The sequence below is a fragment of the Carassius auratus genome, chromosome 13 (assembly GCF_003368295.1).
Source record: "Carassius auratus strain Wakin chromosome 13, ASM336829v1, whole genome shotgun sequence".
Classification (NCBI taxonomy): Eukaryota; Metazoa; Chordata; class Actinopteri; order Cypriniformes; family Cyprinidae; genus Carassius; species Carassius auratus.
The window spans coordinates 4,036,423-4,056,618 of NC_039255.1; the positions used below are offsets into that span (position 1 = coordinate 4,036,423).

The window sequence follows — 20,196 nt, forward strand, 5'->3', positions numbered from 1 at the left end:
CCAGGTGTGTCCACTGTTTGAAATTGCAAGACAAAAAGCTAAACATAAAAAAATTAATTTGTTTTGTTTACCTCAAACTGAGATCTAAATTGGAGATCTAAACATGATTGTAATGCATACTGAACCAAGCTTGCAGGAGTTTATTCTCAGCAGTAAACCATTTGTGTGCCTTCTGTATGTTTGCATGGCAATCAGTGATTTCTTGTGTTTCTTTTGGAGTTTATTTGAAGCATACCTTGTGGAAAGCACTGCGGTTGGTGACTTTCTGCTGGCGTCTATACAAATTAGTACAACTTATGAAGGTTTTGTCTGATTATTCTCACTGTAATTTGGTGTTTTTCTCTGTCTGTTTGGGCTCCAGGATGAGAAGGGCATTTCCTGTATGCTGGTAGAGCTGGACTTCCTCAAGTGCAGCATTGGATTTCCTTTTATGAGAGCGCAAACCAAGGTAGTATGACAAGAGCATGCTTCAGCAACTTGCTTAGTGATCTCGTGAATTATAGTGCCATTTAACCTTGTAGCTTTAACCTTTTTTATTTTTCAGTACCATCTATCGGTGCTTTTTGACACAAGTCGTCTGTCTGGTGAAAATGAGACGCTGCTATTTTTAGTTCATGCAAGAAGGTGAGTTTTAAACGTTCTTTAAACGTCCCAGTTTTAATAATATACGTTTATTTCTTTGTTTAAGATACACGTTTCACATCATCCGTCCTTATTAGTGAATGCCATGATGTTTATACATGAAATACCTAGATGGATTAGACATTTGGACTTTTCCCTATTTGCCCGTAACATGTCTTGCAGGGCTTTTATCAAACGTGAAGTTTGGGGCAGATCTGACATTGTATACATGAGTTACAGCAAATTCATGTTTCATGACGAAACAGAAATTTGTCAGGATGCCACAGACACGTCCTTCTAAGAAAACTTACGATCTTCCCAATTTAACAACACAAAGGGCTTTATATTACACTGACTTCATTTGGGGTTGATCTGATTAAATCTTTAGGGGGAGGAGTTAAAACACAACTCATGAAAATGGCAAAAATGGCACAAAATTGCTTCCTGCTGAGTTTCGATTTCGCTCAAAGAGTCTCTTTTTGTTGGTATTGGGACATTACATGTGTGTCATTTTACATATACGTGAAACGTAGCTTGAGGGGCACTTTTTTGAAAGTGTACAGGTGGCGCTATCTAGCCATTTTGCCATGCCTAATTCTGAAACCTATATTGGACATACATTTTCACCACTTCTGGCATGTTTGCAAAGTTTGATCAGTTTTATAATAATAATAAACAAAGCAATTCCAGTAGGGTCCTAACAATGCGATGCTGGGCCCTAATAATGCACCTTTGGCCATCTTAGAAACATAATAAATTTCACTGTCCCTACAACCATGCTTAAAACACATTGTACAATACAATACAACCGTTTGGGGTCAGTAACATTTTAAAATGTTTTTGGACGTGTCTTTTGCTCACCAGGGCTGGAAAAAAAAAAACAGTAATATTGTGAAATATTATTACAATTTCAAATAATTGTTTTCTATATGACTATATATTAAAATGTCATTTATTCCTGTGATGCAGAGCTAAATTGTCAGGATCATTACTCCAGTCTTCAGTGTCACATGATCCTTCAGAAATCATTCTAATATGATGATTTGGTGCTTATTTGTTGTAATTAATTATTAATTATTTATACTATTATAAACTCTTTACTGTCACTTTTGATCAATTTAATGCATCCTTGCTCAATAATTTATATGTTTTATATATTATTATTTGAAAACCTTCATTTTCTAATAAACAAATGACTTTTTTTGTTGCTATTATTTATGAATATTTGTATTCTTTATTTTCTTAGTGCCAATCCAGAACATGATAGCACACTTCACGATAACACATTGGAGTTGTCCATACCGCTGGTACATGAGGTGGACACAGCAATCACAGGGTAAGAGTGTCAAACCTAAAATGTATCGTTATTTATTCACTCTCATGTTGTTCAAAACCTGTGAATTGAATGTTGTCAAACTACAAAACCTGTGTCTCTATTACCTGTGCACTATACATATGTGTCCCTGGAGCGCAAAAGCAGTCTGAAATCTCTGGGGTATATTTGTAGCAATAGTCAAAAAAACATTGTATGGGTCAAAATTATCGATTTTTCTTTTATGCCAAAAATCTTTAGGATATTAAGTAAAGATCATGTTCCATGAAGATGTTTTGTAAATCCCCTAGCGTAAATATATCAAAACTTAATTTTTGATTAGTGTATGCATTGCTAATAATTAATGTTTGCACCCTCAGATTCCAGATTTTTTAAATAGTTGTATCTTGTCCAAATAGTGTCCGTTCCTATTAAACCATATATCAACCGAAACCTTATTTATTCAACTATGATGCATAAATCAATTTAGAAGAATTGACACTTAAGACTGGTTTTATGCACTTTCTTTGAATGCATAAGACCAGTGTGAACTTGGTTCCTTATCTTCCATTATATTAGAGTTTTCTTTTCATTTTTTGTGAACTACTGTATTCCTGTAACAGCTTTGTAGCCCATTATGCTTCCAGACGTCTGATAACAGCAGAGACATGTGTAGCCGGCTCAGTATACACCTCTAATGTGCACATTTCTTTTCTGGCATGCGTTTCTTTGCTGCGCTGGAGTATTTGAAAGTCACAGGCTCACTTGTTTCACAGATGAATGAGGCTTAAATACACAACATGTTCTATAGCCAGATGTACAGCCTGATAATGAGAAGGTGCTCCCTGTAATGTTTTACATGAGCGCACCAGAGATTACACTTTAATATATAAACATGATCTCCAGGTGTTGGACATCAAATCAGATCAAAGTCTGTTTTATGTCATTTAACAAGTTGACTTCATATGTATTAGAAGGTTTCTGTAATCAGTATATGAATATAAAGACTGTATTCAGTACATTTAGACAAAAATATGCAACACTCTCCTGGCACGGAGTAGTTTCCAAGTGTTTGAGCTATAAAAGCTGCAGTGTGTTACTAAAATAAAATAATTCTGACAGCAGCACATGTACACAAGGATACCATCAAATGAATCCCGTTAAGTGAGAGACAGAACAATATTAACTGTGAGTCTGTTTCTGCAGTGTGGTCTCCCCTACATCATTTGTGTATGGAAACTCAGTGGAGCGATCGCACTTTGTTCAGCTGGACGACATGGAGTGCAGCTTTCAGCCGCTCAACTTCACCTTTCAGGTAGAATACATGCATATGGAGTATTTCCAGTATACGTTATTGCAGAATCTGTAAGTTTGTACAGTTAGTTACAAGGTGCATTATTTATTTTTTTATTGATTGATTTATTTGTTTGTTTGTTTAAGAGCACTAGCAATATCAGGGGATCAATTACTTGGTAAAATAGTTCATTATATGATGGACCTTATTCACAGGCTGTGATCATTCATTTCCAAAGTGTTTTATTTATTTATTTATTTATTTATTTATTTATTTATTTATTTATTTATTTATCTTAATTTGTTGTACATTTCTGTAATTTTAGTGTTTTATTACCTTGGCACCAGTGCTGTTTTAATATGTTTGTTATACTTATATAGTCTTTATTAATAATATGAATTTGTTTTTATTTATGTATTTTTGGTTTTATTTATTTATTTATTTTAATTTGTTGTACATTTCTGTAATTGTAGTCTTTTATTACCTTGGCACCAGTGCTGTTTTAGTATTATTGTTATATAGTTTTTATTAATAATATGAATTTGTTTTTATTTATGTATTTTCTGTTTTATTTATTTATTTATTTTAATTAGTTTTTTTTTCAATGTGTCTACATAGGTTTTATTCATTTTTATTTAAGTTTTAGTTATTTTAGCACTTTAAGTTAAAATGAATGAAATTGAGGACTAAATAAAATAAAATAAAATAAGTTTAAGTTTTTTTATATAATTTATTTTGATTATACCATAATACCCCTGCTCTAAATTATAGAGTACTACAGGCTTGTTGCCTAATTTGGGGCACAAGTATATACTTTTTTAGGAATTGTTTTAAAGACAAAAAAACTTGGGAGATGTCTTGATGTAAACAAGTAGTGAATAATTGGCACTGGATTGTAATTATTATTGAAAATGGTTTATTACTGCATTATTGAAAGGCTTCACCTGTGTTTATATTTTTAATAACTCAATGTCAAGTTTCCTTTATTTACATAGCACTTTATACAATTCAGTTTCAAAGCAGCTTTACAGTGATAAACAAGTAAATACTGATTCAGTGATGCAAACAGAGATCAGTTCTGCTTTAAAGCAACTCTTAAAAGACCGTCATTATTCATCTGAAATTAGTTCTTTGTTGATTCGGTTTGAGTCAATAACTGTATAAAGTTCATCAATTATGGAATGAGTTGAATTAATCTATAAAGCAGTTCTAGGGAAAACAGTGATGTCATCATTCAGCTCAATTCAGATCTCATCCAATAGTGTCTGTACACTAAAGTCCCTAATATTGCCAAATATTCATTGTCTCTAACTAAGCAAGTCAAAAGGACCGATATCGACCACATTTGACCAATCCAGAACCAAACTGTATTGTAATGTACTGTATATGAAGTGTGCTGTTTGCTCTCTGAGCTGTTAGGTGTTGTGCTGAGCGTAAATCCCAGCATTGATCCATTTCCCTCGTGTTGTTTGTGTAGGTGATAAACAATGGGCCCAGCAGACTTCCAGGCTCCACGGTAAACATCAGGATACCCAACCGCATGGCTGGTAACGGAGCAGATATGTTCCATATCATTGACACACAAGTGAGTTCCTGCCACTCATGCGCTTGTTTATTCAGCTCAACTTCATGCGCATTGTTTTCCCTCACATCAGATATGTCGCTGTTTATTCTCATCGCACTTGTTTGAGTTGTAAGTGGTTTCTCTGACCTTATTGTGTGTATTTTTGCATTACACCGAAACTGTTGATTTTTGAGTACATTCATATTTGTGACCGTCTTAATTTCTTCAATTTAAAACATTCAAACATCAAGCTTTATTTTGGCTTCTGTTTTGTTGACAACGGGAGGTTTATTACCGCTTCTCATTAGACTGTTAGCCCATGTTGTGTTGCCAAATGCAAACTTTAATGTGACATTTACTGTGAACCAAGCTGCTTGAATTAATGACAATTACCACAAATTGCATCATAGCTGCATTGCAACCTTACAGTGCTTTGGTTTACAATAATTGCATGGCCCTGTCGTCAATTATTCCTTACATATCTAATTTTGCTACATTCGAAATGGTGCCGCAGGCTTGCTGAGGGTTAATTGTCAGAGTAAGTGCATACTTTATGCAAGCATTGTCTTGATAATCATTTTATAAGTGGAATAATTGATGCTAGGTTGGTGCATTATTAAAAATGTAAGGCTTCACTTTATACCTATATAGCATGCATTTTAACAATCAATGATTCTCTAGTCCATTGTCAGTTTTGTCTTACTTATGTTACCTTTAAAACATTGATTCTACTTAAGGTTACATTATTTAAAATACTTTATAAATGCCACAACTGTTGCATGTTTTGAAGCTAAATATACAGCGCTAGGCTTTATCTGTATTGTATCAATAAAAAACAAGTGCAGCGTGTTGATTATATTCTGTTCTTCTACAGCAAGAGTTTAGAGATGTCAACAAGCTCTTATAGGCTTATAGGTAATTCAGAGGTGAGAGACGGGGTTTATGGAGCTGCTGCAGATAGTTCCTCACAATAAGCTTATACAGAGGGCAGAAATGCACTGCATACGGTGTTGATTTAACCCTTGCATTGGCCGTATTGCTAGATCAGGCCAGGGATCAACCTGTTTCCTGTGAATGGGGGGAGACAGGGGAGGTTTGTATCCCACCCTGTTCGTCCCATATGGAATCACTTACGAGAAGATTAACTGGTTTGCACGAAAGGATGGAATGGGACACTTGGGGAAAAGCTTCTGTTCACCCTGACTAACCTGTAGCACAGTGGCAATGCCGGGTAACTCGACTCAAGGAGGAGCAGACGTTCCCAGGCGCCCACATGGACAGAATAAACACTCGGCCTAATTAAAAAAGCACACGTGGAGGAATTCCTCTCCTCACATGACTGAAAACATATGGGGCGTTTTTACAGAAACAGCTTGGGCTGGTCCCTCGATGCGTGTGAGATACATGTTACATGACATCAGCTTTGTTAGAAAACCTAGTGAGCTGCCTTCCAGCAATACTTCAACAATTACTCGTTTCGTGTTCGTGTCAATTCGACCAAAATTTAAACAGTTTGAAAAACTGGTTAAACTGTGTATTTCTTTTTGAAATTTGGTGCCATTTTCTCATTTAGGATCATGAATGTGCATGCAACGTTTCAACACATAAATGTGTATTGGAAAGACTGTACAAATTTTGTGCCCACCATCAAATTGACACTCACTGATTGCATTGCAATTCCCCAAAAATCAAATGAGATATAGCTAATGTTTGCATGCACATACTTGTATATTTTAATGCTTACTGTCTGGAACTGAACAGCGCAAAATCTATTTTGGAAAACACGCATCTACATGTACCTAAAGTTTTAGCGAAACTACAAAAAACATCAAATACCTATAGAATTCAATGCAGTCTCCAGCTGAAATGAACACTAGTGGCAATAAAACACCAACTACTTTTATTCCTTTTAACACAAATAATGAATACAGGTGCAGATTATCGATTATCAAATACTTTTTTTGTATGGTTGTACCACCTCAAAACACTTTTACTGTAGAGTATGATTTATAAACTAATACATTCAGAGGTTTGCATCACATTACCAGCACCATTTATGGTTTTTATGACATAGTAAACTTGCTTAGTAGCTCACCTGGTACAGCATTACACTTACACTGACAGATACATTTTCACATGAAAGCATTGAAAAATGTTCAAGAAAAAACGTTACATAATGTTTTTTCAGTGAGCCTTGGTTTTATATTTCTTAAAACACTGTCTAGGGAAGCAAGTCACTAGATTTTGAAACGGTACTGTAGTGAAATTAGCCCATGAATGACAGACAGTTGGCTCGTAAAACCTGTGTGAAACAGGCAGAGATCCTTCCCTTGACTTGAGAGGAGACAATGTGGGGCCTTCAGATGCTTTCCTCTACGGAGGTCTGACTGAAAAGGATGCTGGTTTAAGGAAGAGGTGAAGTGTTCCCCGGGGGCAGAGGGGTGGAAGGGGCAGCGAGACATTAAATCACTCCAGATGGGACATGCTGTCAGAGAAAGGCTTCCCAAGTCCCACTGGGAAAGAACTTCCTTTCGTTATCCGAATTGCTTAGCAGGTCTGAGCTCACTGGATAAATGATCATGTCTGTGAGCATCTCGCCTTCCAGTGATCCAGCACTCAATGTTTTTAGTGAAACATTTTGACAATGAGTCATTAATTCAAACTGAGTCATAATCAAAAACATTGCTGGTTAAAAATGTAAGTAGATTTGAATAACTTCAACACTTAATGTCAAGATTTATTCCATTATACAGTCTGTATCAAAGTATGCTGGGAAAATCAGATTTCCCTCTCTTTGCATATGATTGTTAATCGTCTTATCAACTTAAGCAGCTGTTGTTAAAAATAAAGAATACTGACATGGAATAAGTAATAATTTTAGTTACTGAAACTGATTAGCATAATTTCTCCAATTCAAAAAAGAAGGCAACATTCTCATTTTGATTTAATTGTACAAAAATAACTAAAAATAAAATTTAAAGAATATATATATATATATATATATATATAAACTATATAGACATGCAAAAAAAAAATTGTAAACTTTAACTGAAATTACAATGAAAACAGAGAATATATAATAATTTGGTGCCATTTTGCTGTGAGGGAACTGTGAGATTTGCTAATTTTCGTACTTTCTGTTTGTCTGCAGGTATCAGAAGGTCGAGGGAACTGCACGTGGCAAAGAAACCCCAAACCCTGCACAGTCCCTCAGGACAAGGAGAGCATCTTCCACACCATTTTTGCTTTCTTCACCAAATCTGGCAGAAAAGTTCTGGTATGACAAAGGACTTTTTGGGCATATTGGCATAGTTCAGAGAAGAAATGGCATCCAAATGCATTTAGCACTTGGAAATAAGCCATATTTGTGACCCTGGAGCACAAAAGCAGTCTTAAGTCACTGGGGTAAATTTTTAGCATAGCCAAAAAAACCTTGTATGGGTTAAAATGATCTATTTTTCTTTTATGCCAAAAATCATTAGGATATTAAGTTAAATTTGTAAATTTCCTACCGTAAATATATCACAACTTAATTTTTGATTAGTAATATGCATTGCTAAGAAATTCATCTCCAGGGTCACATCTTTAATGCTTTTTGTAACAAATTTTTTGTCAGTGCATATACATTAGAGCAGTGGATCCCAGCATTTAATGCCCCATAAAACACTCATGAAAACCCTAATTTCACATCAGTTTTTGTGCTGAACGGGTGAATCTTTGATGGTATCCTGTGTCAACAGGACTGTGACCGGCCTGGCAGAGCGTGTCTAACTATTTCCTGCAGTCTGAGCTCTCAGGCTAAAGAAGAAGCCACGAGTATAGATGTGCAAATGCTACTGAACACTGAAATACTACAGAGGGTGAGTTATTGCTTCAATTAATTAAAAAGTGAATGTAATGTCAATGCAAGTCTCCAGAGTGTGTAATTAAGACTTGTAGAATTGAGGCAACAAGCATTAGTTATAGCTAAAACTAATTAGCTAACTTAATTACCAGCCCTATGCAAATTTTCAGCAGTAAATGTAAACTGGTAACCTTAAGATAGATAAAAAGTAGCTGGCTAAATGACAAGCTACTGACAAAAAGAAGCTGATGAAATACATTGAGACCAATTAAGCAGCAATGTATCTTATTATAAATAATTTATCAGGCACGAAACCCATGAAGATCTCATTTAGTGTGACGGATCAGTCATAATTCGACATATGAATTTACACTTAATGTAAACTAATAAAACAAACAAACATAAAACAGCCTTATTTATATGACCTAAGCAAAAAGTGATAAACAACAATTTTAACAAGATATTTAGCAACAAATATTTTGTCATAAAATGCCACTCAATAGTAATGGAAACTCATGAGCAGTGTCTAATTTACATCCAATGCTGTTGTTGTTAGTTAAATATATTAAATAAAGCTATAAAATAAAGCTGAAATAAATAAAATATTAGATGATAAACCTAAACAAAATCTAAAAACTGAAATTGAAGCTATAACACTTACAAAATAGAAATGTTGCCCAAACTGAAATACATTAAAGTACAAAAATTTCTTAAATAAAAATAAACAATGACTATTTTTTAAGTTACAAAAGCACTTAAAAAATCACTAAAATTAAAACTAAAATACAATTATAGCATATTAATAAATACTATAATAGTATATAAATAATACTAAAATAACACTGTTTAATTTGTTTAAACGTGTCTGTCTCAGAGCTTTTTTATTATCAATTACATAGTATTAGAGTTTTTAATATTTATTTTTTCTGTTTTCATTTAAGTGTAAGTTCTAGTAATTTTGTTGTGTGTTTTTGTAAATTATTGTAGTTTTATAGTTTCCATTCATTGTTATTTAAGTTTTAGTACATTAAATTAATTAGCTAAAATAAAATGAGAAATGTTACCTTGGTAGCTAGCTATATTCTATACGGTATTTTATTTTATTTTAGTTAATGATTCATTTTATGTCAAGTAAATATATATATTATTATTATTATTTTTTTTTTTTTATGGTTTTAATTTCAGTTTTGGTTTAAATTTTAGTTTTAAGTATAATAACCCTGATCTGTCTCGGTGTGTGTTTGCAGGACAGCTCCTCTGTGATCCAGTTTGTGACACGAGGTCACGTCCTGCTGGACGACAGGGCCGTGGAGGTCTCGACCGGCCTTCCAGAGGACACTTCTGTAAGTCATCAAACGGATGAATAATCCAATCCAACAGTCAAGCAGTGTTTTCAAAAGACCTGGTACTTCTTAATGAAATTAAAATGTGACGGTAGCAGGTTTCTTTAAGTACGGTTGGTCGACCTGGTTCTTGATGCATACAGCGCTATGATTTCCGCGAAGCAGAAAACGCAGACAGAATCTCAAAATCCAGTCATGAAAATGTAATTTACTAATATGGACAGTCACGGAATTTGTCAAAGTTAGCATAAATTTATCAAATCAAATCTCCATATAGACCAGTAAATGTAAAGTGCAAAAAATCTGAATCCTGGATGTTCTGCACGTCTCTGTGTGAATGAATGAATGCTTTGTTTACTACAGAGACTGATGCACGTGACGCTTGCAGTAATTTCAGCATCTGCCATCTCAACGAGGACATAAATACATCAACAACATAAAAACATAAACCTTATCTGAGTCACTTCACAAGCATATTACTGTTTCATTTGAGGAAAACCAGTGTCAAAATAAAAGTAGCCCGTCAAAATAAAAGTTCATTTTTACATAAAGGCGTTGTGCTAGAAATGTTACTATTATTTAGTAAAATGTATGTGATACTGCTACTACTCTTGAAAAAAATTATAAACTTAATTTTTTAAAGATGTAAATCACACAATATGTCTTCCATGTTTTAATTTTAATAGCAAATCCCCTTTATTTACCAAAAAAATAAAATGTTTAAATTGCATTAACTAAAAGACAAATTAAATTTGGGTGAAACTTGTTTACTGTTTTTCATAATTATATTACTTGTAGAAAAACGTAAAAAATAAAACCAATGCCATTCTTTATACTTATTTACAATACCATTTATTTTAATTAGCATATTTTTGTGTTTTGCTTTGGTACCGAAATTGGTACTCGAGAACCGTGGATTTTCACTGGTATCGGTATCGAATACCGAAACTTTGGTACCGTGACAACACTACAGTCAAGCATTAATGTCTTTGAAAGTAATCAGTTGCTGCTGAGATCTGGCTCAGGTTTGCAGTTCGTGTGCGTGCAGGGGGCTTTTTTTTTTACTCTACAGCTGTGCTCGAGAGCAGTCACCCCTAATACTGCAGACCTCGGCGTGCCGATTGATTGGAGGAATATGGGACTGTGTTTCGGTGTCTGGTGCCATGGCATCTGCTCTCAGCTGATTGGCCTTCTGACCCAATTTCAGCCTCCTATTTGTAGCATAAAGGCAATTCCTAATAGGGCTGTTAAAAGTGTCTGTGCCCCCTTCTGCCCTCAGCACTTAGGAAATGCATTGGTCCCAAAGCAATCCTTTATTAAGTCACACACGACGCCCGCTGGGGCAAAGGGTGGACATGCAACTCTCAATTACAAATTGCATTGCCACAGTCTTGTAGCGTGTTTCAAATGTAACATTTCTGTCATGTTCACAGCCACCAGAACTAATTGGAAATGACAGCATTAAACCTTTATATGCTGCTGTATCATTAATTTAGTCAGCTGAACTCAACAAATGCTTGAGATATATTTAGTGCAATATTTATACCTTACACTTTAGTTTCCATTGTTTAGCAAGGATAAAAATAAGTCTTATCCATATAAAAGTGTTTATCCCGAAGGGTTTTATAGCTTAGGATTTGATTTGTTTAACTATCGACTACACCTCAGATGTTCCTAAATGGCAATAAAAAAATATGCTGTACATAAATGAGGCTAATAGTTTTCATACAGTAAGAGAATATAACTCAGATCAATTGATATTAAAATAACTTGGTGAAAAATATTTAAAGTCATGATTAATTTTTTGAGTTGTCGTTTTTGTATATTGCATTGTTTTTATTTGTAACTCAAACTAAAACTATTATAAAATTCTATAAATTAAAAAAATAAATACAAATAAAATAAGTTTCGGTTTATGCACTAAAATATATAAAACTAAATTTTTTTTTAAAAAATTACATAGTTAAAAAAATTAAATACTAATGAAAATAAAAGTATTTAACAAAAATAAAAAAAATCTTATAATATAATACTAATAATACTGGTATTTTGGCTGTGTTAAGATCACTTCTAAACTTTGTCAAAAGTCTTATTTTTATCTCATTACTGTTGCAAAGTCACAACTGACATTGATATTCTGTTTTTCTGTTTGTGATTTTACTTGACTGGAGGCTGCAAATGGCAGGTTTTTTTATTTTATTTTATTTTATTTTATTATGTTGGCCCTCATATTCAAGGAGTGAAATTGTGGCCAGAAGCTGAAGCGAGATTTATCTGGTCCGGCATCTCGCTCCAGACTGGGATTTTCTGATAGCATTTCATGCAACATTTACATCCAGATCCATTGAGGGAACTATTTGCTGTTTTTGTGGCAGTACATTATGGTTTCAGAGGTGAAATTCTTCCACATTTAAGGGTCAGCAAGCACATATGCCATATAACACACATTGTGCATAAAACTGTGTATATGTACAGTATTAAAATAGAGAAAGTTCATTCAAAAATAGCCATTCTTTTAAACCAGACCAGGTTATTTTTTCTGAATAAATAAGCTTTCAATTGATGTATAGTTTGTTAGGAGGACAATATTTTGCAGAGATACAACTATTTGAAATCTGGAAGTGCTATAAAATCTAAATATTGAGAAAATCACCTTTAAAGTTGTCCAAATGAATTTTTAGCAATGCATATTTTTGAATAAAAAGTTAAGCTTTTATATATATTTACCGTAAGAAATGTACAAAATATCTTCATGGAACATGATCTTTACTTAATATCCTAATGATTTTTGGCATTAAAGAAAAATCGATAATTGTGACCCATACAATGTTTTTTTTTTTGGCTATTGCTACAAATATACCCCAGAGATTTCAGACTGTTTTTGTGCTCCAGGGACACATGATATAATGCCGTCCAACTATTAACAAATAAACTCTTCCTGGCATTCTGCGATGATCTGGATTCACGAAAACCTTCACAGACGAGCGTTTGATTGATTTGTTGACTTTAAAAATGACGTCTCATTTCCTTTTGATTGAGTCAACGCCCAATATGTTGTAGACTCAGCACAGACATGAGACAATTCAGGAAATGACACGGTGATTCATATAGTCTGTAATGTCTGCTCTTTGTGAGGATCTCTAGTGTGTATGTTCAGTCTCTCTGTGTCGTCCTGCAGCTGGTGTTCGAGGCTCTTCACAGTCAGGAGCCCAGGGGTTACGTGGTGGGATGGATCATCGCCATCAGCCTCCTCGTGGGAATCCTCCTCTTCCTGCTGCTGGCCGTGCTGCTCTGGAAGGTAGCGCTTCAGACACACACACGTTCCTCCATCAACATCCTTGTCCGTTCCTTGAGCAGCCTTCTGGATTTTGGGCTTGAACAACATTTGTATTAGCCTAGGAGTAAGTTAGGATTAGATTTAGGGTTGGCAAGAACGCAGCAACCATTATAACACCAAAAATAATCATTTTATTTAGAGAGTTTCGGTCACTATACAAAGAAAAAATAGGAGCCGTTCACATATTATAAAACAAGCAGAAGCATCTAGAAAGAATAATTTTTGAGTATGTTTTTAATATATATTTATGATAGAAATGATGACAGAAACATATTACTGCTGTGTAATAAATTTACTTTTCAAAGAAATAATAACAATATTATTGTTAATTTTAAAAGTGCATTTTATTATAAAATATTCATATATTTCTGCCATAATTTCCTCACTGTATAATATCAGTAAAGTAGTAGTAGTAGTAATAATAATTATTATTATAATTGCATTTTTGTTACTTTGAGAATAATTATTATTTTAAGGATTATCTCATAACCAAGATATTTTTAGATATCTTGTGTGCATGTGTGTGTGTGTGTGTGTGTGCGCGCGTGTGTGTATATATATATATATATATATATATATATATATATATATATATATATATATATATATATATATTGTATATATTTAAATATCAGTTGCGCAAAACACCATATTTGACCAAAAAAAAAAAATGCAATGGTTTGTTGTAATTTTATTGATATATTTTCAGTTGCTAAATTTGTAAATGATTTCTTGGAAAAAAAATAAAAGTTTAATTAATTTATTTCAGATGATAAATTTGTTTTAAATCATAAATTACAGAATCCAGTAAAAATAAAACAGAATTAGGGGGAAATTAAGATGTAATTAAATGTAGCTGCTCTGTGGAGTGTAGGTTTTTACATTGATTCTTGAGGTCTAACATGCATGTGGAAAGCATTTCCTTCCACATTAATGACATATTTAAATTTGCTTAAACATCAGTATTATATGATATGGGAAAAAAGCTCTCCTCAGCACTCACTTCAGCATATAACTGAATCTGGTAAACTGTAATTACACAATTATCTGCTATATGACATCTAATTAATATTCATGATCAAGCACTTTTTTGTCTTTTCACGTGAGACCCAGTACGAATCACATGAGACACCGAGACGGTTCCTGTTGAGGAGCAGTTCAGCTCTTGCAAAGTCGAAGTGAGCGGAGAATGTGACCCGTCAGGTCATCGCAGAAGCACCTGCTCATGTGCAGCGTCCCGTTACAGTTAAATTAGCATCAGGCTGCTTTTAATACCCTCAGTCAAAAAAAGGCACAGTGAAGCGGATGTGTGTCAGTTTATAAAGATATTCCCTCAACTAGACTTTAAGAGGGTCACATGTCCCTCTTTCACACACTACTGTTGTTTTTCTTAGCCTGAGGGGTCAATAGAGAGTTTTAGAGCGATCGTAAAGTAACAAAACACAGCGCTGACTATAATTTACACGTACACGTAAAAGTGCACTGAACAGATTTAAAGGCTTCTTTTTCTTTTCCACTCCATTACTTTCTAGAGGGAATACTAGAGCAAATCCTGGAATGTTGGTGTAGGGATACTCCCCCCCCCCCCCCCCCAAATCTGCCAAAATAAACCTCCTCAACAAGAGCTGCACATGTCCAGCTACTCCAGCGTCAGGAAATGTCTGGAGAGAGCTGGGGTCTGAATCAATAAACCGCATTCAAACAAAGACAAACCTGTCGAGTCACAGGAAGAGGAACAGCTCATTTCCTGCGCTGACGCTCTTCTTTATAGTAGTGTCGCTCATCCCACCCTCTCCATTGGCTCCAACTACACAAAGGGAGAAAATCACCCAAAAATGACATCATTTACTCACTGTGTCGCTCCGAATCTGTGTGACTCTCTCTCTCTCTTCTGCGAAACACTAAAACTCAAGAGCCAGTGTTTTCGCTACAATAAAAAGCACCATCTTAACTTAACATTTCATTTTTTTATGAAGTGGTATTATAACTCCTGGCATCAGATATACCTAATATCTTTAGTAATGTAAATTTAGATATATTTGGATACCTATATGATACGATAAAGCATTTCTAATGCAGTTTGAATGTCAATCATCATGAAACCTTAACTTGTGATGGGTCAAGGCACCAAAAACGCACTGCATTTCTTATAGACTGATTTTAATGTGATTAACTTGATGTTTTCATACCTATACATCTAAGAGCAGGTAAATAAATCAGTAAAATTATTACAACTTAAAGTAAATGTTTTCTATCTTAATGTATTTTAAAATGTATTTTATTTCTGTAATGCAAAGCTGAATTTTTAGCATTATTTCTCCAGTCTTCAGTGTCACATGATCTTCAGAAATCAGAATAATATGCTGGTTTGCTTTTAACAATGTTGAAAACATTTGCGCTGCTTCAAAATTTTGTGGAAACTCACTTTTTTTCAGGATTATTGCATGAATAGAAAGTTTAAAATAATCTTATATCTTTATAAATGTCTTTACTGTCACCTTTGATCAGTTTAATGCATTCATTACAAAATATAGAAATTAAATTCTTAAAAATATATATATTTCTGACCCCAAAGCTTTTGAGCGGTAATGTATTTTGTAGCAGTAAGGTAACATGTGATTGGGAAAGGGAGTGTAATTTTGTCAGTGAGCGTCTGTACATCTGTCCACTGCCAACAAAGCAATTATTTTTGTGTTTTGCAGATGGGATTCTTCAGGAGGCATTACAGAGAGATCATAGAGGCTGAAAAGAACAGGAAGGACAGCGATGAAAGCTGGGATTGGGTCCAGAAGAGCCAGGAGAGCTTGGACTCGGTTCAGAAAATCCAATAAGCTGCTACCTTCACCACAGCTCTTTCCTAAAACCCAGAGCCTCCAGCCTTCCATATGTGGAAGAACAGAATATTCTCCAGATTTTTCGGAGGTTTGACACTTTTTTTTGTAGTTGATGGTGATCTAGCTGATGTTCGACCGTGTGGCCCGCCAGAAGAGACTCGCAGTGGAATCCCATTGATCCCAATGGGACAGGCCTCCTGCCAGTGGGTCTAAAGAGACGGAAAGAGAGACTTCCTGGAACGAATGTGGATATCGTGTCAATACTAGCAGACAATTACAACCCTCAGGGCGCTGTTAAAAAGCAAAAATCTATTTTTTATAAAATGTATTCCATACTGTATAGAAGAGAGCTTCAAGAGTTGTTTTTAAAGCACTGATGACTGACACACGCCGAAGAGTTGATGTTATTCCTTCACATCAGTTTTCAGATGAACCTTGAAGATGGATTGTACCTCTTTATCCCCTCAAGATTTTAACTTACAAGGAATCGAAGCAAAAGTTTGTGTCTTTCATTCAGACAACTCATGAATTATTAAATGTTGCATGAACAAATGAGAATGACAAGAGATGCAAACCAAACAAAGCTGTTATTGCTCAAGTTGTTAAAGGAATAGTGAAAATTAGCTGAAAATGTACTCACCCTGAGGCCATCCAAGATGTAGATGAATTTGTTTCTTCATCAGATTTGGAGAAATTTAGCATTGCATCACTTACACACCAATGGATGCTCTGCAGTGAATGGGTGCCATCAGAATGAGAGACCAAACAGATTATAAAAACATCACAATAATGCACACAACTCCATTAAAAGTTAAAATGCCTTGATGCAATTTGGCGTGGTTTGGATTATTGTGATTTGTTTTTGTTTGGACTCTTATTCTGACGGCACCCATTCACTACAGAGCAAAGTGATGCAATGCTACATTTCTCCAAATCTGTTCTGATTAAGAAACAAACTCCTCTACATCTTGGATGGCCTGAGGATGAGTATTTTCAGCCAATTTTAATTCGATTTCAGTCCAGCTTTACTTAAAACAGAAAGAGAGAACCTTATAAGTTCTCAGCTCAAACCTGTTTAGTTAAATATAAGTGAAATTCACAAGCTTAGAGTATTATTTGTACTGCACTGGATTTTAACTCCACTGAAAGAAAGATGCATGTTATTCAAAAGGAAAAGATTTTGTTTTTATAGTCTTTCACCAAATATATTAACTTTCTCTTGACTAAATCCTATTTCACCCAGAAATGCTGAAATCATATGTTGACTTCTGGTTGTCTAAAATCTCAAAATAAAAGCTATTTTATGAAACATTATGTAAGGGACACATTCCAAGTAACGAAGTACAATTCTACTGTAAGTATAAAAACCCGTCTTACAGCATGTTGTTATTTTTTAACAGTATACATGACACCATACACCACGTCTCCTGCTTTTTTAACAAATCCAATAAGTTTCATGAAGTTCAGACTGCACAGGCCCAGGTTTGCAGGACCTGAAGTGTGTAATGGCCTAAAAATAGGTGGGAATGTGCAGTACCTCATCACTGGGCACAAACTTTTGTCAACATTTTGGAGTTCACTCAAGAGCATAGCATGAGCTGTTTACAGTCAGATTTCACATCCATTCAGCCTTTAACTGCTCGAACAGAAACAGCACAGAACCTAAATATGTTTGATCGAGTTTTCAGTATAGAGCATCTGGAAAAAATAATAACTTCATTCAATGAACTTGGTTGCTTGTTTTTTGCATTTTCCTCTCATTGTAGAAGCTTCATGTGAAAGAAACCATTTATTTGAGTATTAGATGATCTCTGGAAGATTCTCCAAAACAAATATAGGCCTATCTCTTATTATTTGATCACTGACAAAACCACATCTCCATTTCATTTCCGGCCCAACAGCAGGTTCTTGCATAGGTGTGTTTGAGAGACACATACTTGACTTTGTACATGTGTAACCTAACTGTGAGTGTTGTTGCCATTATCACCTATTTTGAGCATTTTAGAATAAACTACTGTCACTGTTTTATTGATGTATTGAGAAATATGTTTGTTGTACAAGCTCGAGCTATGTATTTATCTACTGAAACTGCTTTTTTAAAATTAAAAAAATCACAAACAGATGTTTTCGTCTCAGTTTTGTTGGGTGCCACCCAAAACAGTTCATTCAGTGGTGTTTCTTGTTGCACTGATGCCCTCTAGTGGAATACCAGTGTACTGTTTAAACTACATTCTAGTCAATGTCTGCTATTCTGTGACAAAATTCATTGTACAACAATACATAAGGTTATTTTGGATTTATATATTTATCACTCCCCTTTAAAACAATCAAAGTTTGTTGCTTTGCAGCCTGAAATGAAGACTGACAGTTTTGGTTTTATCCAGCTCTATTTACCAAGTGAAAGATATAACACCAATATATCAGAAAAAAAGTTTTTTAAAAACAGAATCACTGTGTTGGAAAAAGGATCACCCCCTCAGTAATGTCAGTATTTTCTGTTTTTCTGTGATCTTTCAGTCACTGTCATGTCAGAAGGTGAACTTTCTTCCCATTGACTACTTTCTGGCAGAGGGCAACACATTTTCAAGAATTTGACAGTTTTTTGCCCCATCCATTTTTTTTTACTAACCTTAAAAGTGCTCCAGTTCCTGCTGCAGAGAAACAATTTTTTCAACTCGTATATAATTTTTTTTATTTATTACTTTTTTTTTTTTTTTTTGACATGTGGGTGTTTTATCTTTCACTTGGATGTTGTAAGATGCAAGTAAATACAGCTGGATAAAACAAAAACTGTGTCCGTCTTCATTTCAGGCTACAAAGAAACAAAATACGATTATTTAAAGGGATAGATTCTAAAGATTATTTTCTATACCCACTGTGTGTATGTGTGTGTGTGTGTGTGTGTGTGTGTGTGTGTCTATATATATATATATATATATATATATATATATATATATACACACACACACACACACATATATATATGAATTTGAAATGTATGTTCACAGTTTATATGGTAAATTACTTACCATGGTAACCATGGGATATCTGAGAGCTAAACACACAGTGCTGTCCCATAGTTAATGCACTGCATTATTCATTAGCTGCTACTGTGACAGGCAGAACACTTGCATGGAGCTACTACACCACCAGGTAAGTCTTTATTTTAATATATCAATTAATAAAGAAGATCTTCACCTAGCTGCTTATATCAAACATTTTAATCTTACTCCATAAATGTCAGTATGAAAAATAGTTTGACCTGACAACGGTTTAAAAATGAAACCTTGTTTTTTTTTTTCAGTTAGAATGCATTCAAATATATTGACATCTATTCTGTTACAGTGAAAGAACATGACATCTATACTGGAGGACGGCTTGATAAAAACAAGCTCAATAGAGCAGGTGGTGGCCCCTCTGTCCTCTCACCTGTGTCACCTCACTCTTCTGTGCGGGAGCGAGACAGAACTGGATGAATTCACCCAGCTGGAAGCTGCAGCTAAAGCGGTGGCCAAAGCATCCAAAAACATGGCAGCTGTAGCAACAAGGTCAGTTGCATGTGTTTTCCTGACGGGATGTAAAGTGAAGCAGAAAAATTATATTTAGTAAAATAAATGCTATCATGAAAGTTTCTTTGCCTCATGAAAACAAATACATAGATCATTGTATATATAGTTGGAAAAAATGCTTTGTTGCTTAAAGAAAAAGTACCAAGGCAGCACAATGCTAAAGTGGGGGAATTAGGTGGTAATACTATGGTACGTGTTCAAAAAAAAAAACAATAGCTTGGTATTGCATTGTGGTTTACACTAAATGTGTTACTGGGTATTCACATTCCACTTCATATCCATGCTTTTAGGTTAGTGGAGGATACCGATGATGATATTCTGAAGATGGAGATGGAGCCACTCGTGGAATCCCTGACTGTTTCTGGTCAGCACGTGCTCCTGGCCACCCAAAAGCTCAGCATACAACCGGAGATCATAGAGCACAGAGAAGAGCTCATTGAAGCCACTCAAAATGTGCTGTTAGGTGTGGTCAAGGTAA

General features: G+C 34.7%; 1 protein-coding gene across 1 annotated transcript; it reads left to right on the forward strand.

Moving 5' to 3' along the window:
• Positions 1–349: 349 nt before the first annotated feature.
• LOC113113219 (integrin alpha-9-like) lies at positions 350–16,883 on the forward strand (the record flags this gene model as incomplete). Its single annotated transcript, XM_026279387.1, has 10 exons — positions 350–448; positions 545–624; positions 1,868–1,957; positions 3,140–3,248; positions 4,705–4,812; positions 7,943–8,068; positions 8,532–8,651; positions 9,883–9,978; positions 13,157–13,276; positions 16,018–16,883. Coding segments are annotated over 10 exons (1,077 nt in total), but the record flags the coding sequence as incomplete, so codon positions are not given.
• Positions 16,884–20,196: the final 3,313 nt, after the last annotated feature.